The sequence below is a fragment of the Oenanthe melanoleuca genome, chromosome 2 (genome assembly GCF_029582105.1).
Source record: "Oenanthe melanoleuca isolate GR-GAL-2019-014 chromosome 2, OMel1.0, whole genome shotgun sequence".
Lineage (NCBI taxonomy): Eukaryota > Metazoa > Chordata > Aves > Passeriformes > Muscicapidae > Oenanthe > Oenanthe melanoleuca.
The window spans coordinates 11,812,492-11,840,046 of NC_079335.1; the positions used below are offsets into that span (position 1 = coordinate 11,812,492).

The 27,555-nt window shown below is 38.2% G+C and overlaps 1 protein-coding gene across 1 annotated transcript; it reads right to left on the reverse strand.

Moving 5' to 3' along the window:
* Positions 1-612: 612 nt before the first annotated feature.
* Positions 613-27,112, reverse strand: FAM91A1 (family with sequence similarity 91 member A1). The gene is made up of 24 exons (XM_056484370.1): positions 26,883-27,112; positions 25,063-25,147; positions 24,213-24,364; positions 23,347-23,404; positions 21,737-21,804; positions 20,383-20,496; positions 19,265-19,355; positions 16,900-16,962; positions 15,852-15,958; positions 15,070-15,108; positions 14,854-14,966; positions 13,844-13,962; positions 13,313-13,425; positions 13,020-13,106; positions 12,466-12,598; positions 11,665-11,813; positions 11,124-11,258; positions 8,903-9,016; positions 7,933-8,005; positions 6,599-6,748; positions 6,017-6,124; positions 5,634-5,757; positions 4,532-4,601; positions 613-3,247 (listed from the first exon to the last, which is right to left on the reverse strand). Exons 1-24 carry the CDS (start codon positions 26,952-26,954, stop codon positions 3,071-3,073), a joined length of 2,514 nt encoding a protein of 837 aa, XP_056340345.1. The 5' UTR covers positions 26,955-27,112; the 3' UTR covers positions 613-3,070.
* Positions 27,113-27,555: the final 443 nt, after the last annotated feature.

The following is a 27,555-nucleotide window of genomic DNA, read 5'->3' on the forward strand; positions in this document are numbered from 1 at the left end:
ATGATTTCCACTGGTGAAACTGCATCTCTGCAGAACTCCACATGTACTGGGAAAAGACACTTAATGACACTTGGTGGGCTTGAGCACTACGGTGACAGAGGGACATTATTCTGTGCCCAAGAATAAAACTACTGCATGAGAAGGATGCTGCACATGGTTTGACCTACACCACAGTTTATTTGTAAACATTTGTTACATGTGTCAATAATTTAATTGAACACAGACTTTGTACAATTCAATGTATAATATAAACAATGTCACACTTGAAGAGCACAACTGTGTTCAGTTACAGTTGTACTTAAAACTTCCAAAATACAAACCATTTGAAACACTGAACAAGAAAGTAAGGGAAAATTTTAGAACAATGAAGGAAAAAAGTGCAATAAATCATGATCAAAAAAAACCTGAAAACAAACATAACACACTTCTTAGCTGGCTCCTGAACATCTTTAGGTATATCCATCTAGCTTCAATACTACTTGTGCCAGAGCACAATGCCAAGCTGTCTTCTGCAAGCTAAAAACCTTGCTGAAACAGAAACTTAACACAGCTTTACAATGTGTAATGCATGAGATTTTCCCCACAGTCAATAAAACTACCTGAAGAAAAAAATTTGATTTAATTTGTCTTTATTTGCAATACCATATAAAATAGATTCTTTTGGTATGAAGAACTTTGAGACCTGTTGGGTTTTTACATCATATTTAAAACAAAAGTCACATAGTTTGAAGCCTCTTGACCATCCCAAGCACTGGTGCTGTAGCAGAGTTTCAGTAATTTCAACAGACTTCTTTGGTTGCAATTTATTCAGTAAACTTCAGATATGCAGATTTGAATACTTAAGCTCCTAAACGAGTGTTGAAGCTCCTAAATTAGAGTGCTTTGAGTTCTAAAAAACTGCAACACATCTGGAATTTTTACCATTAACTGTAAGAGTTATGGATATTAACTAACTCTGAAGGGCAGGCTACTTTTATTGAGAAACTTTACTTTAGACAACCTAATAACAAAGGATAATATCCTTCACTTAGCAACACTGAAGAATAGGTAGTGAGAACAGTAAGTTTTCATCTGTTTTCAAACTTTCATACAACTTGCACTATCATCACTTTACATACTAGTACAGATAGTGCATGGCAAAATTTAATGCAATACAGCAAACTAGCTCACCTACTGCAGCTCACAGGTGCACTTAAAGTAACATCTATAGCCCTGGAAGTGTAAGCCATCACTACTGCTTAATTCCTCTGCAGTGCCAGATATTGGCTTCATCTCCATGTAAAAGTTCTCACAGTAAAGGTTTTCTCAGCCATTTCTAGCAGACTGACATCCAATTCCTCTTCAATTTACTTTGAAGGAAATAAGGCAACTTAAAAACCACTATGGAGAATATGCATGTCCAGTACAAAAAGTCACAGTAGTGTAAATGATCAACTTTATATGGGTAATGTAATTGTGATTTATGCAGTATGCTAAGTTCAGCTGTTGCTGGCAAAATTCCAGAACCAAACTGATCTAAGAAAGCAGCACTGAGCAAACTGAAGTATGACTGACTTCCAGTTTCTTAGAGCACAAGTCCTATGCTTACACTTCAGAAATGTACACATAAAGCCAGTGAAAAAGAATGGGATCTTCACAGTTGTAAATTAAGCCACTGCATTATCCTATACATTTGTACGTTTGTCCTTTTGAAGCTTTTGACATGTTTTTTCAATGCAGAACAGGATACAAACCTAAATGTTGCCATTTTTCTCCTTACTGCTGTTCAACACCATCTGTGCCACAGATTCTTGACCCACTGTGTATTGCAGGATAGTAATGACAGGGTGATTAAGTCTCATTTTCAGTTATGACTACTTAAAACAAGGCAGTTCTAGTAAAGAAGGGAGCTAGCAGAGCAATCTTAAACTACACTGCTCATCCTCCTTGTGTGCTAAACAGAACAGACTTCTTTAAGCTGGCAAAAAGTTGTTAATACCTAATATAAGCAAAGTAAAGTCATGCTACATAAAGTTATCCCCTACAAATAGAGCCAGAACACAATTTTAGATGAAAAAGCTTACTGTGAATTTTTTTCATGATCAACAGCTAATAGTTCAAGGAACACAGATTCACTGAAATATCTGTCTTCACATCCTCTGCTGTTATCTTCCTTTGCTAACAACTGATGTGAAAAATCAAGAGCTCTGTTCTTTCAAACATTAATCAACTGGACAGAACTAGTTATCTACCTTCAACTCAATTTATGACAACAGGAGTTTGCCCACAGGAATCATCACCAGCTTCAAATTACAGCAAAAGACTCCCAGTGAGATCAAATCTCAGACACTCCTGGTTTCATATCAAGAGCAGGATGAATCCATTATCATTAAGAACTCTTCAAACACACATAACCACCTCAGATCTTCCACAATTCCATACCTCCACCAAATACTGACAGAGATGGAAGTGCACCACTCATCTTCAAAGTGGCCTTAGGTTATCAGCAGGACACTGAGTCTGCACTAACTCAGCCTCTTCCTTCCATTGTACTCATTTGTCAAGGCCCCACCATTAAGCTGAACTACAGAATTCAACAATCTTTAATGCCCCATATCATCATGATACTTTTATTTAATCAGTTGGTATCACTGAGCTTTCAGAGGAAGAGCCAAATCTCTTACCTTTATACAGAAAGTAATACAGTATAAAACTAAACAGAATTTATGTCTGAGTAAGGAACATAGAAAACTACTATTGCAATTTTGTGGTGACAGCATAGAAATTTAACAATCATCAGAAAGCCTAGAAAGGGCATGTTCAGTTATAAAAGAAAGATTGTCTCAAGATAAAAATAGTGCTGACAGCTAAAAAGCTCTCTGTTGCAGCAAGATACGCAGTAATGAGTAACAAGTTCTAGACAGTTTAAGTACTTCCCCAATACTGCAACACAACACATTTTTGTAACACTACTCTTACACGGGTTATGCTGCAGCAGCAGTACACTTCTTAGTGGTTGGCACTAGGAATTAACCGTAATAGAAGAAAGGCATTTAGTGAACAATGCAAGAACCTCTATTTGACCTTTTCCCTAGGTGTGGTTGAAAAAAACTGAGGAAGGGGCCCATCCATTCCATTCAGATAATACACCTTCCTTGAACATGAGATTCTTGGCAGGAAGAGGAACACCCATGTCTGCAGAAATTGGCTGCAGAAGTGAACTTGAAGAACCAGCATCATGGAGCTGATCCAGCGTTGAAATACCTTCCTAGAAGCAAAATGAAGGAAACCATATCTTAGAAACAAAGAATACGACAGGTTGATCTAATCTGCAAATACACTTTTAGTTTCTGAAGTGTGTTACTATAATCCAAAGAATATCAAATAATTATGGAAGTAAAAACAGAATAAGCAAAATGAAATAAGCATACAGATGCCTCAGTTGCATCTTTGTATGTATGATTTGGCTCCCAAGAAACCTTCAGGGAAGCTGGAGACTTAAAACTGAAAACCTAGAAAAAATGAATGGAAATATCCAAAATCTTCAGGACATCTATCAGACTGCTATTTATCCTGTACCGTGCTAAGATGGATACATGTGTTTGGAGGCAATTACCTGACCATATGCTGAGAGGTATTATTTCCCAGAAGTTTGGTTTTCTCATCCTAAAACTCACATCAGCACCCTTTTTTTTTCCTTTCTAAGGACATCATCTAGAAAAGTGTATCATAGAGATAACACCTAACACATTAGGACAGGAGTCACTTGAGACTGACAGCTGGTTTCAGGGCTTCAAACCTACTGGGAATCTCCAACATGCTTATCAGACACTTTCAGGATGACACCATTCATAATACAACCAGGTTAAGTTACCTGCAAATTCACTATCTTACTGAAAACACAGAGTTTAGAGAAAAGTATCATAAGACAGAGCAGTTAAGCAACATTCCACGTTACACATAGACATGGCCTGCTTCCATGCAGAGTCACAGCAGGCTGCAGATCTGGCATTCCTCTTTGCTCACTGCACAAGATCCCTATTTCCTACCTACACTCCTAAAAAGTCCTCACTGAGTATGAAGTTTTACATATTTATACTCATTGAACACTAAGGTCTAAAGGACCTTAGGACAAATACAAAGTTAACTGGCATGAAATCCATGTTAATTTTATTTTCCCTAAGGAAACATTGACTTGAGAGACAGAAAAATTTAGCATCTCCCTGGCTTGCAGAAAGTCTCTCCAACATACCCAATCAGCCACCACATAAACAGCAGAATAGGCTGTGTTACAACAGGAGGAGTCAAGGACAACTCTGCTGAGAGTTGATTATGCACCGGAAGCAACCACAGAGTTGAGACAAGTATTAAATGAGGTTAGAAAAGGGATAGGGAAGTACTTGCTTTGTCCTTCAAGCAGCACTTGAGTGCTTAATACAGTTACCACGTAAAGAAAAGACAAATAAATCAAACCATGTATGTTTTCCTACACCCAAGAAAAGGCAAGTAAGAGGGCATGGCAGAAAGGGATCACAGACCACACATTCCTTACCTGGAATGAGTGAACAAAATTAAGGACCTGAAGAGACAGCTTTCTACTGGAATGTAGGAGTTTTTGAAGGCTGTAAAAAATCAAAGAAAATAAGCTATAGCCAAGGTACACAATTTTTGTCAGTAAAGCATCCCCATAATAATTTGCTCATAAATAACTCCAGCAGTATCTAACATCATGTGACAAAAGCTTTCACACATAAAGCTTGATAATACTGTCATCACTGAAGCGGTGCTTGCCTCATCTGCTCTTGAATCTAGTCAGGTAAAAGCTATTTTCCACACCATTTACACTGAATAAAATTAAACTATTGCAATTGAAAAATATTATTTTACGTAAAATAAGTAATATATTAGACTCATTCTTATCTAGGACAGTCTGGTAACACAACTTTTAAGAAGTTTATTAGTGACACACTGTTAAAAGCAGGTCAACTACTATAATAAGAGTCTTAAGCCTTCTTTTCAAGCAGCCTTACTTTTGATTTCCAGAACTGTGCCTTAGGGGAAAAATAAGCCACAAAAAATAATCCACAAAAAGCCCCACCAACCCCCCTCCGACCAAAACAAAAGAAATGAACCCCAAAATGCTATTGTTGAAAGAATAATCTTTCATAAAGCAAAGCTGCAGTAAAAAGCATTAGATAACAGGATCATAAGCCATGACTAAACTTATCAAGTATGATACCAACAGTAAAGAACATTTCTGTAAGAGCTAAATGCATTTTATATCAAAGCATTACCCCACTCCAGAACAGTTAAGAGGAAGAAAAAAAAAAAAAAACCTGTGCTAGGCTAGGAAAGGAAAATGAGTAGGAAGGCAGCCAAATTTACTTTTTTCCTGCTCTGCACATAGACAGCTTACAAGAATTAATTTTTGCTTTACAGAAACCATAAAAAAACCCTAATCTTAATCTTACCACAACTGAGGACTAGTTGTACGCATCTATGAGCCACAAAATAACTCACTCACACATGAGAATTAGCTACTCTATAAACATAGCTCAGTTCTGGTGTATAGGCATTGAGTTGTAGGTATCTCTTTTTGCAGAAGCTCCAGACACACCATCTGTTAAACCTGCAACCAATAAATTACAGCCCACCTTTCTTTTCTACATAATCCATGAGTGGCAATTTTTCTGCAGACTTTCTGATTCAACTCAGAACTGAAAAGTGGAATGCCAAAGCATAATTCCAGGGGAACCCATTCCAGTTCAGTTGTGGGTCCTACAGAAAGAAAAACAAGAGAACCGAAGTGTAAAAAAAGAAAGCAAGAAAGCTCATTCTGGGGTCAAAAATCTTAGATTTGGATCCACTAGACAGTTCATGCTTTTTAAAGACAGCTCATTTACTGAACTGCTCAAATATTTAAGGGAATCTGAAGATGAATTTTGCATTGGACTTGTCCCAGAGAATAAACAAACAATGAATTCAGATTCTTAAAAACAAGGTAATGTTTAGTACAAACCATTTGTCATGTTTTTACCTTCAAGGCTTTGCTTGACTGCAGAATCCATTGAGGGTTCTTCTATTACCATCTCAAATGATTCTGTACTCCCATTTACATCAGATCCTGATGCTAGTTCAGTCTCTCCTAAAGGCAAAGAAATTCTTACATAAACATGTACATGAATAGAAGTTTAGTTCACTTTGCCCAAGGACTATAAAGCTATAAAACTGGAAGAAGGGATAGGGAGAAACATACAGCCAGACTCACTTTGGGTCTGAAGAGTTATTTAGGGATCCTCAACATTTATGAAAGATTAAGCTCTGGCATATAAAAATGACACTATTTTAAATATTTAAAAGAGTATTTTTCCCTCTATTGACTGTTCTAGCTCAGTCATTTATCAATCTGTATTTGGTATTTCTGAGCCAGTCTCAAAGAACAATTAGGAAGTAAGCCTACTGCCAATAGATTTACACTCAAAATTGGCTCCTATCTGTGTTGGATAGTATTTTGTAGAGTTAGAAATCAAAGAATTTAATCCTTTGCTCACCTTTGCTTAAGTGATTGTATGTGAAATTGAGGGGACACAGATAAAAAAGACAATTATTGGTAACCAACCTCTTCCATCAGAAGCATCACTCAGCTTTCTGTTAGCACGTTGACTTGAAGGATTCAACATTGTGACATAGCCACAAAAATGCTGCAAGTCCACTTTGTTTCTCAGTATTTTTAAAGCTGTATGAATGCCCATGTTCACACGGGAGAAGTCTAAGGAGGAAACAAAACATATTCCAGTGTACTTTAAAAGAGGCCTCCCCCATAATCATGTGGCCCTCTCTAGGCTAGGTTAAATTTTTTATTAGGATTTTTCCTGCTTGTAATGCTCCATCTTAGTGATCACATTGTTAGATAAGGGATAACACCAAGCATAAAGTAGTATTTTATAGTATAATAATATAGCCAAGGAGAAAGAAAAATACAAACAAAAGACAATCTCCCTCTCCTACACAGACACATTCAGACAGCAGAAATGGTAAGGTTCAGGTCTTTCAGTGCCAGAGGCTTTTATGGCAGTTGCAATGCAAGATACATGCTTCACATATCTGAAATTCTGAAGAATTAGAATACAGCATTAAAGCTTAACAAGAAATTTCAACACAGAGTTGTTCATGTCAGAACTTGAGAGATTCTAACTCCAGGATTTCTTCCAACTTGATACTGGATGAAAAACCAGACATTATCAGAGACAGCAAATATAATACTAATGAATTTTGAACCTAGTAAAAACTAGAACAGGAAGGTAGTTTTATTTCTACTTGGCCCAGACTTTTCTAAGCAGTAACCTTACCTGACAGCTCTCACTTGGTGAGGTTATAGCCTCAACCATGCAAAGCTTCTGTCCTACTCATCAAGGAGTATTGAGAACTTGTAAATTCCTGCATTTCAAAATCAGTTGAGCTAGGCAGACTTTGAAGGACTAGATTCTGCTAACAAAGCTTTTCCTAAGGAAAAAACTTCCATACTAGGTTTCTGGTGCTAATAATCAAGGCAAGTTTGTTCAGCTTTGGTCTCACGTGTCTTACAGTTAAGAAATGTTCAATATATTATATGGAAGAATTATTTATGCAGTTAATAAATATGCTAGCTAATAAGCAAGAATGCACAAAGGAGAATTTGAAGGTATTCGTGGAAGTTACTTCTTTACATCTGTGTTAGGAGATAAGAGAGGGAAGAAAACATATTCTAATTAAGTCAGGGGAGATAGAATGGGAAAGGTGATATCTCTAAGCTCAGAACAGACTTGCCAACCATTTAAAACTTTCCATTTTCTTATATGACTCATAAAATCAACAGAATTTGTTTTAAAAGGATTATTGCAACCTTATTGCATAAGGTGATGTGCAGCAGATGTGCAATGCAATGGAGAAATTACACTGAAGATGATCCATTACCTCCCTGTTGCTCAGCTTCATCAAAAGGGAAAGGTATGTGCATTGTTTCTCCCATTCCATGCATGCCATGACCCTGAACATCAAGAAATTAAATTAGGAACAGAAAAAATATTCATCAGCTTAGCTCAGTCCTACTTGTGCTCCCTTTTAAGGAGTACCAGCCAAGCTAATTAAACAAACAAATGGAGGTATTTATGCATTAGACATTTTGCTTAGCTGAAATAATTCAAGTACCCCACCTTTCCCTTTAAAATGAATGTGGTAAACACAGTGAGATTATGTTTCACTGAAGAGGAACAATTTTTCTCTCCAATTACCGGCTAGAAAAGCGTTTTCTAAAGGCTGAGCACTTCTGGAGCAAAAGGGACTTCCCACCCCTGCATACAGAACATTTTTCAGCAGTCACAGGCTATTTACAAGCTGGCCTTTGAGAACAAGTAATTTTATGTTTGTTACAATATTAAACATCTATTTATTTAAATGATTAATTCTGATAGTTCAGCTGAATCAAAGAAACTGATGAGGAAACAATTTTAATTCTTCCAAATAGAAAAACCCAAGCTATTCTGCCATTCGTGATAAACAGCATGTTTTGTTCATACTTCACTGTAAGAGCTAAATACCAAGCAGTCTGAAAAGCTGTACTTCTTAAGTTACAGCTCATAATACCATTTACCTTTGTGTCACTGCTGTCTAAAAAAGGGTCTTGTGGACCCTTCACTTTCATCCCAGTTTACTATCTCCCCTACTTTAGCTACCAAAACTCATTATGCTTGCCCATAATGCAATAACACATACATAATTTGAATTCAGTTCAAAACCTGTGTCTTAACCTGAATCACTGCCTATAGAAGTTATTTTTCAGCTCTTGGCAAAAGTGTAGCTCTTCTACATTGTTAATATTCCCTACCACAGAACAGCCAACTCAAAAAATTATGCAGGTTTTCATCATTTATAGAGAACTCTGTACCTGAATTAGAACAGCAGAATGAGTTAAAGCATCATTCAACATTGTGAGCACATTTGAAGTAGGAACTACTCCTGGGTCATGACCCCAAGATGTTATTAGTAATCGATCATAACCCTGGAAGAGAGAAATTAAGAGTGTGTGTAGTAGTAATGAATTATCTAAGCACATAAATTGAAATATTAGAGTTAGGCATTAGCATATCATTACAACTAGGAAGTTACCATAGCTAACTATAGCTCTATGGTGCTATACTTGGAACCAAAGATCACTCATGTTTGTATTCTTGGTAAAGACAGAAGTTTGCCAACCTCAAAATTTAGATGCTGTTTTGGACAGGAAGTATCTGTCACCAAATCCTATAAAGGTATGTGGGCATTGCAGCAGCTTTCTAGCAAACAGGAGATCAATATAATTCCACATAATTTTAAAAGCAAAATATAAACTGGATAAGCTATCAGCAAAGAACAATAAGTCAGTCCCCAAAACATCTGTCAAGGTCAGGGTGGGGAACAGGAAGACAAAATCACTGAATAATTTCCTATGTTCTCAGTTTCCAAGATGGAATTCCACTGCATCTCTATAAGATTTCTAGAAGTATCTTGACAGTTCCCTAAAAAATTCCCATAGAGGAAAAAAAAATCCAGACTGGCAGATGATTTAGTTCAAGAAAATCTGTCCTGTCAGCATGCTGAAATTCATGCAGTATTCTGAAGTTTTCCAAGGCTACCACACTGAATGCATCTTTACTAATGAAAGTGCACAATCTGTACATCTACAGGTGGTTTAATCTAAAGACAAACTAGGGTTTGAATCAAGATCATCACCAATGGCCTTACAAAATGCCTTCTGCTCTAGAAGACTTGATTCACTTAATCCTATGTGATCTTACAGTAAATCTTAGAAACACAGGCATCCAAAAATTTTTGAAATCATAAAGGGAAGGGATACATGAAAGGTTTGAGGAATGGAATCTCCAAATTCTAGTGCTAGAGAGGATGGCTGGTATAGGTACACCAAAGAGTGCACTCTCTCTGAATGTCTCCAAACCTTTCTAATATATTATTAGTTCCTCATGTATCTACAGAATGAAAAAAATGAGACTAAAACTTTAGATGCCTCTCTGCAATTATAAAATTGAACAATACAATTCCATTGTGAGCAGCAAGACCCAAACACTGATAAATGCCCACAGCACTTCAAATCAAAGTCAACAGATGCAAAGGTTTTTTGGTTCAGGCAAGTTTGTGACAGAAGTTGTCATGGCCACTTCTACCTACATTTGTCTAGTATACAGAATACCCAGCAGTGCTCCTCTGTGGTATATTTGTCTTTATTAGTATCCCAGAAACAGAAAGGGAGAAGGCAGTATCTGAAATCTTTCAGGTAGAAGTTGATAACCTGTGCTGTTTTGTGGGACTCCTTACCAAAGCACTGTATGGATGCTAAAACGTTAGGTGGATTCCAGGCTGGAAAGAATTAAGGAAATCAAGTCATCAGTGCAGAGCCAACAATTCAAGTCACAATCTCTGTGTACAGAGAATCACATGCAGACAGGAATTCCAGACTAGAACATGCAGGAGAGTGGAAAGGTCATACAAGGAAGTATTACATAATGTGCTGCTACTTCCTGGTTCCAGACACTGCTACAAGTCAGGCTATGGGGACAGGAAAACCTTTTTTCCAACCTAATGCAATCTTTATTAAATTATTTTCTCATTTAAATTGCAGGGAGGATTACAGCCAATAACTCTGAAGTCTCCAGCACAGATTTGGAAAAACTGGAAGTGATCATGTTAGCCATCTTCTAAACCAGGCAGAATTACATGTGGAAGTGATATTTCTTGCACAGTGCTAAAAAAAATCACAATACACTAGGTCTCCACCTTTTCACACAGCTCTTCTACATTTTTCTAACACTCTCTGTGGATGGGCTAACAAACTAGTCTTAAGAATGCAGTACAACATTTTATACTAAACTTGAAAGGGGTGGCATTAAATACACTGGAGTCACATTCTGACAAAGGGCGAGATATAAGTAGCATTCCTTTTCCAGAACTTTGAAAGCAAACAAATCAAGATGCTACATAAAACTTGCTTCTAGAAAAGGAACACCATCTACAGTGAATTGTGCCTCTGACTTCAACTGTTATCTCTAAATAGCATACAGCATATCTTTGGAATACTTGGAGAAGGAAAGGAAATAAATCCATACACAGACTACCTGAAAAACGTCTGGGAGTTTTCGAAGACGTGTTCCCTTAGAGAGCAACAGGGAGGGTGGTCCTTGTCCAGTTATATGGTATATATACAGTTTGAACCAAACTGAACTGACTTCTGGTATTGCAGGCCCAATATGCTGAAGAGAGATTATTCAAGAAATTAGAAATAACTTCAGATTACAACCATCATTCATACAGATTTAATTTAAGAAGCAACAGTTTTAAAGAAATATAAATCCAATTTTTGAGCACTGAAGTACAAATATACTCCTCCACTATATTCTAGGTACTTAGTCCAGTGACACAAAAGTCTTCAAAGAAAGATGACATTAATGTATTTTCTATGAATCTAAATTCAAGAACAAAATATCTGTCAGTGACTCTAACTTGAACAGAAAAACTGTTAATAAGTTAAACAAAGTTAATGTACTAAATATTCACATTTTCCCTCAGCTTAACATTTATTATTAGATTAATTATAGTGATATTCTACATGCTAATAACTTTGAGACTTTAAAATGGACATCTGATAAATTTTTTCACCTGGGGTGTACAGCTGCTAATAGGTCGAATTTCATTGGTGAGTGGTGCCATGGAAACCAGCAGAGTGTAATTTTTGTTGAGAACTCTGCTGCAGGTAGCTGGATCCAAACCGAGCAAACTCTCACATCGTAACAGGTCCAAGGGAAACCCTATGTTCAAAATACAAGGTTCTTAAAATGGATCATACAAACACAAACTACAATTTCAGATTTTCCATTCTCTGCTACGCCATGAATACAGTATTTTCCCCAGTGAAGTTTTAAACAATTGGGGTGAATTTTAATAAATCTGTACAAAATTTTAGCAATGCTAGGCATACAGGGCTGTCTGACACTGAACTAGTTCCTCACCAACTAACTGAACACAGGAAATAAACACAGAGATGCTGAGAAAGTTAACTAAGTTTTAAAAGAAAGACCTAAAAAATTATCCCCATTAGAAGAACACATTCTTTTTCATGGCTTGAAAAATGTTTCTTTGAAAGAGCAGCTGATAGTTGATTCTTCTATATGGCTTTCAGAAGCATGTGATTTGAAACAATGTCTTTCTCAAGCTCAGCTTTTCTTGCCTTTATTACACTTTAATCTGTTGTTCTGGATCTTAAATGCAAGCCTTGGCAACCAAATCTGTCGTTCAACAAGCAAATCCAGTAACACAGGTGCAAAGGATGATGAAAAATATTTCTAAATATTTTTAAACAAGTAGGATACTGACTGCTACAAGAGCAGCAAGGGCAGAAAGCTGAGTCCATGGCAGATAAGTAAACCAAGTTAGAAGGATTTCCAGAAGTGCTCACAGTACCATTATTTGGTTGATCAGGCTGTACAGCTTGTGCCCCCAGATCTTTATTGTGCCGCAAAAACAGTATCGTGTTTCTCAGCGTAAGGGCGTGATCAAAGTATCGCTGAGCTTCCCCTTCCCCTGTGCTTTGAACCTAAACAAGAAACAAAACAAATGCACACAAGGGGCAGGTTCTTTACATAAGGATCAATTACACCAAAGCAAAGATGAACAAATTAGCATTCTAAAGCTTTGCAATTGAGTCATAACCCTGCAGCTTGTATACAAAGGTGATCTACAGCAACTATTAAATGAAAAGCAGGTCCTGGCCATGCTAGTGGAATGGTCAAAAAGTACACAAAGACAATATCTAAAAAATCAGAACAATGACTCATTCTTTAGGTAAAAGGATAGAAGTGTCCAGTCATCCTGACCAGCAGGAAATGATGCAGCAATTAACGGCACGTCTACATGATTCTACAGTTGTCCTTTTAGAATTATATTTAGAAGGTGGAGTCAGCCACTTTAACACTTCAAGCACTGAAAAGCATTTTGTTGAACACATAACAATTTACCTTTTCCAGCTCCACCAAGAAGCTGTCAAGACTCTCATCTGACAATTTCCCAACTTCAAACATAGTGACTGCATGACTTTTCAAGTTCTGGAACAACAAAACAAAACTGTCTTCTCTGAAAACAGAATGGGCAACTAGAAGTTGTATTAAGCAAAACTACTACTTAACAAATAATAAAGAAGATTTTTCTTAGTATTTATTTTTTAAATAAAGTAGTATTATATGGATGTCAAAGTAATTTAAAGCTGTACATATTTATTCTTGGCATAATACATCAAACAATTTGGACATACTGGTGAGAGATTTCCCATCATTAAAAAGGCAGTGAGAGTAGAATCAAACAGGAAGGCAATGCGCTTCGTGTGTCCACTGGACAGGTTCAGGCTGCTCACACTGGCTGTTTCAGCTAACAGAAAACAAAAAGAAAGTAGATGATCACATTTGTCTTATTTAAAAATATTATCATCAAGCTTAAACAAATCTAATAACAAAGAACAAAAAAAGTAAAAAATTAGTTATCACCATACCTAGTAAAATTCCCTTATTACTACTAAAAACTACTGATTAACTTAATTCAGAAGTTGGTATCATTGTGTCAAGTTTACATCCACAATACAGATCAGTCTCATCTTCAGAAAGAAATTATTTAACTAAAGTCTCTTAAACCAAGAAGTAGACACCACCTCCCCCACTTTTGTCCATATGACAAAAGGATCTACATAATCTGTGTTTCACTTGTTTCTAGACCTCTTAACAGCCTATGCCAATCTATAAATATAAAAATAATTGTTCCTAATGTATTAAAATTTACTGTTAGTGCTAACCTGGATCATCTTGACTGTTGGTATCTGTATCTGTGGCTGATGACCCAGCTTCCTGTATAGGACTTCTGTTTTCCCCACTGTCCCATGAAAGCAGCATCTTTTGAGGATCCAAAGTACTCCTATTAATGTGAATTAAAATCCACATCTATCGGTCACTGTAGCACCAGAGAAGTATCTCTGCCTTCCAGTGCTAGTAGTCCATGCACAGGCATACTCAACACGTGCCTTTCAACATGTCCAAGCCCTAAATCAGCCATGTTTAATATTCCTCAGGGTCCTGCTTTAGCTTCAGTGGAAAGGCTTACTGGGGAGCTGAAAATACCAGACTGTGAAAAGATCTTAAAAATCAAGCCACCATCACTGAAGAATCCAACAGAAAAAATCTAATCCACTTTGTTCTCACAGTCTGAAAAACCATTAAATAGTCATAGAAGTAATCTTAAATGGCTTAGCAGACATTGAACTAAAAGCACCTAACAATTCCTAATTAATGCAACTTGGCTTTCAACTTGGAGAACTCTGTTCACTGGTACTAACAGCACTTTCCTGGGAAGTGATATAGATGCACACTTACATGAGAGTGTCACTGACAACTGCAATGGGTCCTGACGGCAAACAAGCAAACTCTATACACACATTCACTGTCAGCAGTGCCAAGGGCCACAGCTTCTCTAATATCACACTAACTGCTGTTATTTCTGGCCCAGGAGTCTTAAACAAGTGCACATTTATTTGCTGGAAAAGCGAGCAATTAGGTACCTAAAGGTCAAAAAGCCAACACTAAGTAACAGCACCAAATGGGAGTACTCTGAACTTATAGGCTGAATTACCATTCCTCATTCTCAGATTAACATGAGGATCACGTATTCTAGTCACTATACACATTACAAAGCCAAGTGAGACTTGTTATTGCAGAAGTCAAAAAAAGCAACAAATAGCTTTAAAATCAGATGTTGCAAGTTCTCCCTTCAATGAGAAAAATAAGCCTAAGAAAGAGTAAAGACACTTACTTCAGTCTGTTTACTGAAGGAACATTCTTCCATGATGGATGAAGATTATCCAGGTTTATTACTTGGCCTTTCTTATGAGCGAAGCCTAACCGACAGTACATGGACACAGCATTCTGCAGAACACACACACAGAGTAAGGAACTGCTGTATGAAACCAAGGCTGCAAGACAGTGAACTTTCTGCATCCAGTTAAACAAATGCATTATACACACATACCTTTACTAAAGATAAGTCAATCTCTAACACATTCGCCAGCTTAAAAATGAAAAAAGACAAGAAGACGAGTTAGCAATACAGTATTAACAGGGTAGGTAATCACTGTTTGTGGGATTTGGCATCTTTTTATTGGTCTTATTTCTAAACCCAGCCTGTACTGGTAGAAGCAATCTTGTCTGCATCAAAGATGATGAAAAAAAGAGCATGAAACCTCATAACTGTCCCACTTGAAAGCATGTAGAAGAAGTATAAGTCTATCTTCCACTTTATAATTTCCAGGCTAACCATGCACGTATCATTTAAAGTTCGTCATGCTTGTCAGAAGACATGCAAAGAGGAAAATAAATCCTGGATATATTTAATGAGTATTTTTCAGATATTTATTCAGCAAGTTTTGAGAAGACCTTATGAAAACATATTTCTCATACTCAAACTATGGTTACATTCCTATTTTAAGCCAACACCCTGTGTGCTTTCACTGCCAAAGAAAAAATTACTTGAACGTTTTTCACATTAGCAAAGCAGACTTTGTTCCAGTTCTGACTTATAAAAAAGCCTACTTTAGTCAACTCTGTATAAATTCATTCCAGTTAATATAATTGTTTCACTGAACTGAAGGTACTCCTTCAAGATAGAAGCACTATAAAAGCTACAGGTTGCATTTTAAGCCTGACAGTATGTCTAAGCAAAATCACTGTATATCAATAGTATCTCCAAGTATTTTTATCAGTGTGCTTTGGGCCACTTTCAAGTACTCCTGACACAGGTTAAGTTTTACTTACCTCTGCCACATTAGTATGTTCATCTATTGAAACAAATATCTTGTACAGTAGTGTTTCAAAGTAATCACCTTGCACTCTGTTCATCACAAAACCTTCGAGTGGTGGCACTGCAATAAGAATTACTTTCAAAATTACAATCTGGTAACTTAGTTTATTGAACTGAAACTCTACTAAAACAGAAAAATTAGTTTACACTTCAGTTTTCATTGTACCTGCAATTTTAAGGATTTCCCCAGCAAAGAATAAAGAAGGCACAAAGAATAAAAACCTGAAGGCAGCATATGAGGTATTTAAAATTCCCCCACTCCTTAAGAAAGTAATGCTTGTCAACATGTTTTCTAACAGAAACTAGAGCCATGCTACCTTCCATCATAGCCTTGCACTTTCCAGCTCATCAACTACAGCTAATTTCCAGTGTCCAGCCCATAAAATGATTTTGTAATATGGATGGAGATTAAATCACGACTTTTGCATGACCAAGTTCCAAACAACTTACGCCTTTGCAGATTATAGCGAATTCAGAAACTCCTGAGACCTCTCACAGCAGAACAAGCTGCACAAAGGCCAGCCCACATGCTGTGCTAGTTTATGCTGCTACACAGTCTCCACGCACAGTCTGTGACTAACTGAGGTGACAATACCCTTGAAGAATAGAACTGGTATCTATTAAAGCCTTACATCTGTCTGGAAAGAAGTCAAAAACCTATGTATGTTTGGTAAGGTAACTACAATTCTCTATTCTATTCTTCTTTTCAACTTGTAGGAGGAAACTTATTAATTCATGCCATGACTCCCATAAAAGAATCTTATCTTACTTAAATACGTATTCAATATAACCTAAGAATTCAAGCTGAAATAAATCCTATATACAACAAAAAAGATGTTTTAATAGGATGGAAAACATCAAGTCAGTGAAGAGTTCCACAGCTCAAATGCTTTGTTTGGGCACGCACATGTACACAGACAAGCAGCTTCCAAGACAGAGAATTACAGGCCAATTGAAAGGAAACTGAGAAAACACAGGTATAGTAACATGAAATTTACTTACCTGCAATACAGCTGTCATCAGATATTGGTACATCAAGGTAAATAAATCCTTTGTTATACAAACCTTTTTAAATAAAAGGAAAACATTTCAGAAAAAAAGAAAAAAAAATTTCAAAACACGGAAAATACAAAGCAGACTTCCCCACCAGCAAATTCAGATTTTAAGTAATTTTTCCTAACAGCCTCCCCACTAGAATATTTCTTTGCAATGCACAGATCAATAAACCACATCTAATACCAACCAGGTGCACCCTAAAGTTCCTCACTTGTAGCCTGCTGCAGCACGCTTGGAACTCTACAAGTACTTCCAAAAGAGCACAGCAAAATGATCACAGATTAAAGCAGCTCCATTTAAAAAACACAAGCTAATCTCTGCCTAAATGTTAACTTAGTCTTCACCATCATCACTGTACTGTCAAAAAGTGGGGTTTTTATCTTCAATTGGCTTTGTCAGCTGAGGATTCTGGCTACGTTTGGCTACTCAGACCAGAAGTCACACCTGGTAGCAAGGATAGAAACTAAAACTCATCAGTTCTGGTGGTCCTTACACCTCCTTGCCACACACTGTGTTGTTTACACAACTGCAAAAGGAAATTCTGGTGCATTTCAGCACAAAGAATCAGCAAAACTGCAGCAGATAATGACAGACAATGCATACAAGGACAACAATACGGTAAACATTTAAAATGCACTTTCCCACTTGAAACTGATTTGAGCACTAAGCATCTCAACTGACTTCTGCAGAGAAGCCAGTAAGAAATTCTTAAGAAAAGGAAAAAAAATTACAGTATGGTTATCTTTAGAGCCTAGGTTTTGTAACACCTATCATAGAATTATAGAATTTGCTGAGTTGAAAAGGACTCATCATGACCATGGAGCCAAACTCCTGGCCCTGCAGAGCACACCCCAAGAATCACACCATGTGCCTGAAAACATTATTTAAATGCTGCTAGAACATTAGCTATACTTTAATAGCAAGGCATAAAGCTGAACTGCACAGCAAAAATAAGGCAAATTTATTGTCTGTGGTTTCTTTGGTGCTACCCAACATCAATGCATCTACACTGTATTCATTATGGCAGTGGTGAGGTTACCAAGAGCCCTCAGGTGAAGAGCTACTGAGCACCTGAAGTGGAACTGTCAGGATGTTTTGTACACACAGAGAGCTCAACTATGTATGTGCCTATACAACTATAGTGTATCTAGTTAAATTACCATCCTCAATCAGATCTTAAATAAAATGCCTGCATTAATCCATCAACTCACTTGGATTCACGCTGATTCATTGTTCAGCTCCAGTAGTAACATACTCACTTTACAAAATTCTGTGTATCAACAAACCAGCTTTAATGGGTCAGGATGACATTACAAGTCATCAACATGCTAAGTGTGGTTTACACTGTCTCTCCTCCAGATTCAGCTCTTATGATATATCCCTATCTATATACCTGAAATGTATTGGTGGCATCATAGTTTGGACTTAGCAGTCCTCTTTGCCCAGAAAATATGATCCTTCTCACAGTCCCATTACGTTAATTGTATGGACATTCTTTTTCCATACATTAGATCCTTCTAAACCTACTAAATATGAGCTCTAATACTCTCCAAAAACATCAGCCGTTTATAAAAAAAGATTTTGAAGTGGTTTTGGAATTTAGATTTTATCAAGCCTTACACTGTTTCAGATCCCCTCAAGAGTATGAATTTCACCTACCTGACTTTTGTAACTGTTTTACCCTGCTCAGTAACAGGCAAAGAAAATCTGCCTCAATTTCTCCTTAAAAACTGTATTGTGCAGGTTTGAGTGCTTGTAGTAAGCCAAGCCCCTACAGACAAGAATTTTCAAGAAGGATTTTTCAGTGAATTTTTACTTCCTAATATGATTTGTCTATACTTGTTACACTGAAATGGGAAGCCAGTAACAGCTGCAGATTTCTGTGAAAACAAGACAACCCCATTTTACAGTATTTAAATAGTAGAAAAATCTAAAACACTCTCAATTGAAAAGCAAGGAGTGCACCTTAATTACTCGGGATTACCAATTCTGACATTTTTAATTTTAGTTTCTCTTGTTCTCATCTACATTCTCTCCTCCCACAATCTTTACTGACAGCTTCTAATGAAAGAATTTGTTGACTCAAACAATAACAGAGCAATAACAGAGATGCTAATAACAGAGATGCTAATTGTTCACCAATAAACCATTCACAAGATCTAAACTGCAGTCTGTACAAGCTTTTGAATATTTCCCTCCAACTCTCCTTTATGCCTCAGCTGTTTCCATCACATTTATTATTCCTAGTTTCCAGACACTACTAGAATTTACTAAGCAAGATCTAAAATCAGAAATGTTCATTAAAACTTACTGTGAACTACATTGAAGTCTAATGAACCAGCAAGTTGAGGACCTGAATCAATTATTTTATCAATAGCAGACTTTTCTGATGTAGTACAAATCTAGGTTAAAAAACAAATCGTATTAGTTTCTTGTAGAAATGCGTCTATGAAACTTAATACCACTCAAAAAACTCCTAAGCACTTAAGCCTCAAATCAGTCATAAGTAATATAAGAGTACAGGGAGTAATCCACATTCCTAACCAAAATATTTTCACTGAAGAATTTACTGCAGTTCCTGTTAGTTCTCTGAATTTTTTAGCTTGTCCCAAAAAAAATTATGCATGCTTTAGGAAAGGAAATTAATTGCACAAGAATTTGGCAAGTGAAGTTTACAGTATAACAGATTTGCTCTTTAAAACTTCCAAACTGAGTGCTCAGCCACGCAATCGGAACCATTTTAGAAAGAGCCCCATTACAATATCAAAATAATTGGATTCAAATTAACTACCCTGGGCTGCAGGATGTCCGTATGTAAGTAGCCTAAGATATTTCAATAAAGAGATTCCATCACTGCTTTAAATATGTTCTAATCTAAACAAAAAGCTTCTAGAGAAGACAATAAATCCAGATCAAATGACTGTAAAAAAACCACCTGTGAGAAATGAAAGCAGAACGAGGATGAAACAGTAAGTCATCTCACAAGCTTTTTGCCTGCAAACAATGAAAAACTAAGTAGACACAAAGAATAGAAGCAAAGAAAATATGCATCAAACTGCCATTCTCATACTATTTACAGTGAAGTTGAACACTCAGGGCTTAAACAAGATATTTAAAAAAACAAAAAAAACATACTTCATTGCTTGTTCCCTACAAATCATATGATCATGCACTTTAAGTTACCACAGACTGGTTGAAGCAAAACAACCTCTACACTATACCTAGTGCAGAAAAGACAAAGGGGAGAGAGGGCAGAATATGTCAAAGAAAACATCACGATTTCCATTAGTTCCAATCTCTAACATACTCATAAGAGAGCTGTTGCAAATTTGAAACATAACCTCTGTGTATTTCATATGAAAGAAAGCCCTTGCTTTCAGGGACTATCAGTATTATCCAGATTTAGAGATGCAATCCATACTACACTACCTTGATGTCATCCTCAGTGATGTAACCAGCCTGCACGACCCACCACGCCTCTATAGCGATCTCCACAGGCTTCACGGGTAACAGATCATGGGCAGTCTTCCTTCTGAAAAATTTCTGCAGTGGTACAGTCCATTTGAGATAGTAATAAAGAGCCCTTCACATCCACAGACATTCATTTATCTTTATAAAATCTGATCTGTATAAACATCCATTTTTAAGACCAATATATTTACAGATGCACATGCTATTAGCGTTGTCATTTAGCAAAAGTTTCTCTCCTCTCTCATATCACACATAAATAGAAAGGGAAAAAAAATTCCATCTGATATTGTTAAATCTTCCCATAAGCTCATCCATATTGTAGGTGTTGCTAATTAAAATCCACACCATTCCATTGTATTAGGATCAAGTCCAAATTTAAACTATTTGTGACATTTTCTAATTTGAACAGATAAGAGAGCATAAGTATAGAAATAGGATATTTTAAAGAAGTTCAGTGATTTCAAAACACACATTTTAGGAACATATTTTATTTACTTTAAGGAACAAAGTACAACATTCTCCATAAGCAGTGATAAAAAAATACAGTGAATGTCAATCCATTAAAGAAAAACTGGAGGACACTATTTATAGAGCTAAATAGCTTCCCTTTTACTGTAGTTGTTACTTCTTGGTTCACTATCAGCTGCATATTTTGGTAAGCTCAACCTTTCAGTTACAGGACTTTAACCTTTCAGTTAAAGGACTATGAAGCTACTGCAAGAGCACTTCTGAGTTCCCTGAAGAAAGGAAAGAAGTGTTGCAAACTAAAGGCTCTATTTCTATCAACCATCACAGTGCTTTCCACGACTGCTGTTCATATCCAAGGATATCTGTGCACTCATTAGCATTGTCTTAGAGAAAAACTTACACACTGCAAGAATTTACACCTAGATGGATCACTGTTCCAGAATAAACTGTGATCTCAATGGCACACACAAAAACATGAAGTAATTCTCTCAGAACCAGTATAATTGTTCCCTGCTTATAGTGCCCAGGAGACATTAGTTATCCAGTGTCATCAAGTACAGCTCCAAAAATATAAGATTAACAAAAATTAAAAATTAATACATTTTCCATTACTATACTTTAATTCTAAACCAAAAAGCTCTTTATTAACTTGAGGAAACATAATATAATTAACAATATATACAAAATAAACATAATATAATTAACACTACATCACACTCAATTAGCCACACTATTAAACTAACCAGGGTCAGAAATTATTCCATTTGTCACTTCCTATGAAATAATATGGGGGAGAGGGACAGAAGGGTAAAGGAAAGGGAGGGAAAATTAAAGACAAACTTACTTTTGAAGACCTACATTGGTTCATTAGATCAATATACTGGTTTCTTCCTATGCCAAGAAGTCTTAGACCTGAAAAATAAGTAAGGTTTTATCTGTCTTAAGAAGGGTTTAAAATTGAGACATATTAAACATTCTTCAAAGAATCAGACCTTTTTCTTAAGTAACTTTTTTATTACTCTTGTCCAAAATAAAAGGAGTTATAGGAGGCAAATTCATTCCATAGTCCATTTCCATTCTTCCACTGTGTGCAGGTTAAGGGAAAAAAAAAAAAAAAGAATCCCCTATCACTCAAGTCACAGGATAGCAGGTAATAATCCAACTCCTCTCCTCCTATACTCCCGGCAACAACTTCAGATTAATAGTGATAGCTTTTCTTTCCCTTAAAAAAGTCCATGCCATGCACTGGATTAGAACTCTAAGAATTAGACACAAAAGGCCACTTAATCTTCTAAGGAATATGATTATGATATAGTTGAGTTAAACTGAATCAAAATTTAATTCCATAATCTCTGACCTTCAACCATTAAGGAACCACAAATAGATTAAAAATTATTCATTAGTTTTAAGCCATATTCTGTCTCCACTTTAACTCCAACTTTCTAGTTCAACACTAGTATTTATGAAAAAATATAATTAAGGACATTTAAGTCAATTACAGTGTGGTCACTAAACTGCAGCTAAGATAACAGAATTGTTGGGGGCAACAGAAATCAAACAAAAACAGGAAAACCTTTTCTTTCTTCAAACTCCTCAGTAACACTAGATTTCCAACAAGCAAAATGGTGCTGAGGAAAATTCTTCCTCATCTGTTTCCCGGCTGCTTCCCCCTAACATTACACAGTTAACCAGCAGTTAACTGAGAATATCCTTCTAAAACCAAAACCAATGTTTGTAGTAGCTGCAGGCTACTCCTCACCTGACTACACACTATCCTTAAAAAGAACGTTATGAATGCATACCAAAGGCAAGGAATTATGTGTTAATTATAGATAACGTTTCAGTGGCAGGTTAATTACCTCCCTGTGCTATCAATTTACATTTTGCTCTATGAGACTTCTCAGTAGGCTATTGATCTTACTCTGCTCTTCTCCACCAGGTTCAAGGTTCTTGCTTTGCTAAGTTTCCCATCCCATACTCAGGTGTAATAGATAAAACATCTGGCACATCGAAAGTGTCATAAAATACCAGATCCTCTAGCATCTCTTTTCTGGTACATCACCCTTCAATCTGCATTGATGCCAGTTCACAGGAGTGTCAGCAGCCTCTCAGTGTCCTGCTAAAGTCTTCTGCCCAACAAAAAGCACACTAGGAAAGGACTAGCAGCTCAGTTTGCTGATGTACATCAACGGGAAGTGCAGGCAAACAGGAATGCACAACAAACAAGGAGGCAGGCAAAGTTTTGTACCATGCCCCAAATCAGCCCAATTCCAGTCCTGCCTGTACAGAAGAACTCTGTATGAAGAGCACACACTCCTTAATACCACTATTTAAATTTTTTTACACCTTCATTCACATGCTTATTTTCAAGCACGCAGATGCCTGCAAATCCATTCTCAGAAGCTCCTCATTTCTAACTCACTGAAAGCACTAAATCACGTAGGTAATACTTACAGTCAGCAGCAGTGAAGTTGGGTAAAGAATCATAGCTTTTTTCACTGTTCATTATATCCTTAAAAAGAAAATAAAACTTCTAAGTCGCAAGAAGAAAGTCATTGTTTCAGAGACAAAGGTCCAAAATTCTGCTTGTTTTTTTACTTTAAGAGTGAAATGAAATTTAAACAGATCTAATAAAGTCAGTTACCTTATTAAACTTGACAATTATTTGATTAATTATTACACAGTAAATTAAATACATAAAATGTGAGACCTCTGTTTAATGTAAGCTTTGCAAAGAAAAATGTTGGCTGAAAGACTAATGCATAAAGTCCTGCATTTCTCTTCACAAAAACAAACCAGCACACAAAATTGTTAACTAATAACAGAACAAACAACTAATTCATTATGTCTGCAATCACTACATACAAAATAAAATAAGAGCACTTCAAATATCCAACAAAAATAAAAGAAGGTTGCCAGAGTGCTGACAGAAAACAGAACCATCCTTGTTCTCATAAAAGCAGATCTGCTTCAGGCTTCTCAAAAAAATTCCAATATGGTTAAAATGAGGTGTTTATTTTACAGGTTTTTTTAAGTTAAGACTCATAAATCTCAAACATCAAAAGAGAAAGTCTGGTCTCAGAACAAGTCTCACACCAGCTCCATATGACAAAAGTCCAGATCATGAAAGGCTAATGGGGCAGAAGGGAAAACACTGCAGGTAAAAGCAGTTCTCTACAAACCTTCCTTACTGTTTCTTTACTTGATGACAGGCCTACACAAAACCAAAAAAACTATCTGACACTGCCTTGTATGCATTGCTGGGCCATTACCAACATGTCCAAATAGAGAACACTCTCCCACCACAGCTCTGCACTCACCTCCATTATGCCTGTGTAGTAGGAAAACGGTGTTACCCTCAGACCTTTTACCATTATGTCAGACAAATGATACGGGTACAACATGAGATGATCTCGACTGTATTTTAACAGGTCTTCATAATATTTACGTTCATCTTTCTTGACATGCTTAACTACAAGGGGAGAAAAAGTTACAATGTTCAATGATGTTCAAAGTTTTTTAAAAGTGTTACAACAAAGAATTAAAAATAGCATAATGGCAATTGACAGAAAACTGCAAGTAAAATAAAGTAGTGGAGCAGGGAATTCAGCATCCGAGGATTTCTACACATGATACAAGTAGCCTTAGAGACTTTAAGGAGCAGATTTATCTAAAAGGTTACCAGGAAGTGGCCCATTGAGATAGAACTCATGCAGCCTTTAGAAAAGTATCTTTTAATTAGTGAAATTATTATCTGCTTTGGGAAGACAAATGGATTCAGTCAATAGAAACTAAATTGAAAGTCTCCAAACAAGTCACAACCAAAAGCTCCTTTAAGTCAGGGTAACTGCCTGCATCTCACCTAGTGACAGGCTTAACTAGCCAAACCCTCTCTTAACATCTCTTAAATTTCTTGTAAAATGGCACCAGAACTACAGCAGGAATTCAGTTCCACCTGACAATTCAGTAAACTTCAAGAGTGCTTTGCTAGAAAAGTTGCCAAATGGACTCAAAAGTCAGGATTTTTCATGCTTTTCTTATTTAGAAGCATTTATTTTCAAGGAAGGAAGGACCTTTGAACCGGACTTGTTCTTGCAGTTTTACAGTAAAGACAAGCTTCCACACAGAAGAAGAGGCAGGAATCAGAAGTTACTTTGCTTCTTTACTCACCTAAGTTATTCCGGTACCGCAGCTGATTGCGGATGCTGTAGAGTACAACTTGCCTTTCATATTCCCTCTGGGAGTTTCCAAGACCCTTGAAAACATAAAGGCCTTTTAACTGACTTGCACAACCCCTCCACCTTTTAGTTAAACCACTTCCAAGTGTCTTATAAGGAAACATATGCAGGCAGTTGCCATTGCTCAGTTTAACATGACAGTATCTTTAGTCTCTCCCTGAGTTCAAAAATAGCTTTAAATAGGCCTCTACATAGGATGCATATTTGAGCAATCATTTTTATATTATTTTTTCCTAGTACCACTCTGATAAAAAGGGAGCATCTGATTTTCAAATCAAAGACATGATGCATCAAACATTTACCAAGCATTCAGTGGAATTCAGCCTTGAGAAATTACCCAGAATTAGTGTAGCATAAACAAGCCATGGTGAATGATGTGAAGCTTTATTTGCTGCACCTAGGAAACTTTTAACACACTCGCACACACACACACAAAAAAAAAAAAAACCCACACCAATACGGGAAACAGCTCAAGTTGCAGCTTTGCGGAAGTTAAAAAACACTATCAAGTGATCCCAGGTCACAAGATTAAGGAACAAGCGTAGCACATTACTTGACTACCATGAAAGAAGATAAAAAGAGAACTTTGGTTCATGCTTCAGATGCCTTATTTCAAGAACTGCCCCCTCAATATTCCCCATATTACTCTTCTACTCTGCATCTGCAACAACTGTTGTCAGTTGTCTGGTTTTTCTATTCCCGCTCCTGGTTCCCTCACTGATATTTATCCTAAGAGATCCTTTGACAGAAAGGTACTTTACTGCACATATGGGATAAACAAGAAAGTTGCACATAAACTGCAGAATCAGGTAATACCTGATATCAGAGACAAGGTCTGGAATTGATTAAATACCCAAAGAGGGAGCCAAGTGTTTGCTCAAGGACAAAAATATTGAGGACTACACTAACACTGAAGTAGACCAAACAATATTCCAGAAGTTACATTTAATGAAATGAATACTGGAATATTTTCTATCCTGAACCACAAAGACAACAATATGGCACTCAGATGGACAGGTAAAGAAAAATCAGCGTTTATTCTCCTCTTACTGCTCCTGGAATCTCAAACTCAAGCAATTGCATTACTCGTGGCCTGCAGCGACTACTCATCCTCTCCACCCTTCCTCTGTGCAAGAGGAGGAATTGTTTAACAGCATATGCCTTAAAGCAGTGTAAGACTTTGGAATAAGAACCTCCTCTCAGCTCGACACAATACCTCCCCTTTGCTATCAGAGGCCCATTACATCCAGGCAATCAAAATTTAATGAGGTTTTCTCTTCCACTGAGCCACTTGCAGCAAACAATTCTCTGCCTACTGAAACACGCGGCTGCACAAGGCTCCGAAGGCACCTGTCCGGCTCCCAGCCGGTCTCCCGGGACCGGCAGAAGGGATGGCTGGGCTGTTTTACACCTGCACAGGCTGAGGATCCCACATCCCCCTGTGGCCCATGGGACCCCAAGGCACCTCAAGCCATCCTTCTCCTCACTGGGGCCACACAAACACATGCGTACACTGCCCGCTTCTCACACACACAGCACACAGCGCTCTCTTATCCTCTTCTCCTCACAGACACCAGGCACACACACAGAGCTCCCTTTCCCCACACGGGGGCCGTGCACCCCTCATATCCCCGTGTCCCCACAGAGAGTCCCACAGACCCCGCGGCCCGCCCGCCTTGCCCGGGGGCGGGCAGGGCCGAGTGCCCCGTGTGCCCTCGCCCTTCCCCGGGCCAGCAGCCCGGCAGCCCGCACCTGCCTGACGCTGGCGGGCAGCCGGGCCCAGGGGTAGTTGTGGCGGATGTGGAACTCCACGTCGATGTTCATGGCGAGCAGGCCAGGCCGCGGGCCCCGCCGCCGGGAGGCGCTCCGGCCCGAGAAGGAGCGGCCCCAGCGCCGGGAAGGAGCCGCTGCGGCCGGGGCCGCCCTGCGCTGCCCTGCCCTGCCCGGCCCGGCCCTGCCCGGCGCCTCCCGCCCGGCCGCTGCCCGCGCCGCCCCGGAAGCGCCGCGCACGCAGTTCCGCGGGCGGGGCGGCGCTCGGCGCGGCCGGGCCAGGAGCTGCGGACGGGGGCTGGTGCCTCGGTGAGGCGATGGCTCACCTGCCCGCGCCCCCCTGGTGCCTCGGTGAGGGGATGGCTCACCTGCCTTCGACCCTCTGGTGCCTCGGTGAGGCGATGGCTCAACCTGCCCGCGCCCCCCTGGTGCCTCGGTGAGCGATGGCTCACCTGCCTTCGACCCCCTGGTGCCTCGGTGAGGCGATGGCTCACCTGCCCGCGCCCCCCTGGTGCCTCGGTGAGGCGATGGCTCACCTGTCCGCTAGCCCCTGGTGCCTCGGTGAGGGGATGGCTCACCTGTCCGCTAGCCCCTGGTGCCTCGGTGAGCGATGGCTCACCTGCCCGCTAGCCCCTGGTGCCTCGGTGAGGGGATG

Coding starts and splice junctions, on each gene's coding strand:
- FAM91A1 (XM_056484370.1), bottom strand. CDS start 26,954: ATGAACATCGACGTGGAGTTCCACATCCGCCACAACTACCCCTGGGCC. Junction 21,805..23,346: donor CAACTTCACTGCTGCTGACT/GTAAGTATTACC, acceptor CTTATTTTTCAG/GTCTAAGACTTCTTGGCATA. Junction 13,426..13,843: donor CAACAGTCAAGATGATCCAG/GTTAGCACTAAC, acceptor GTTTTCTGTTAG/CTGAAACAGCCAGTGTGAGC.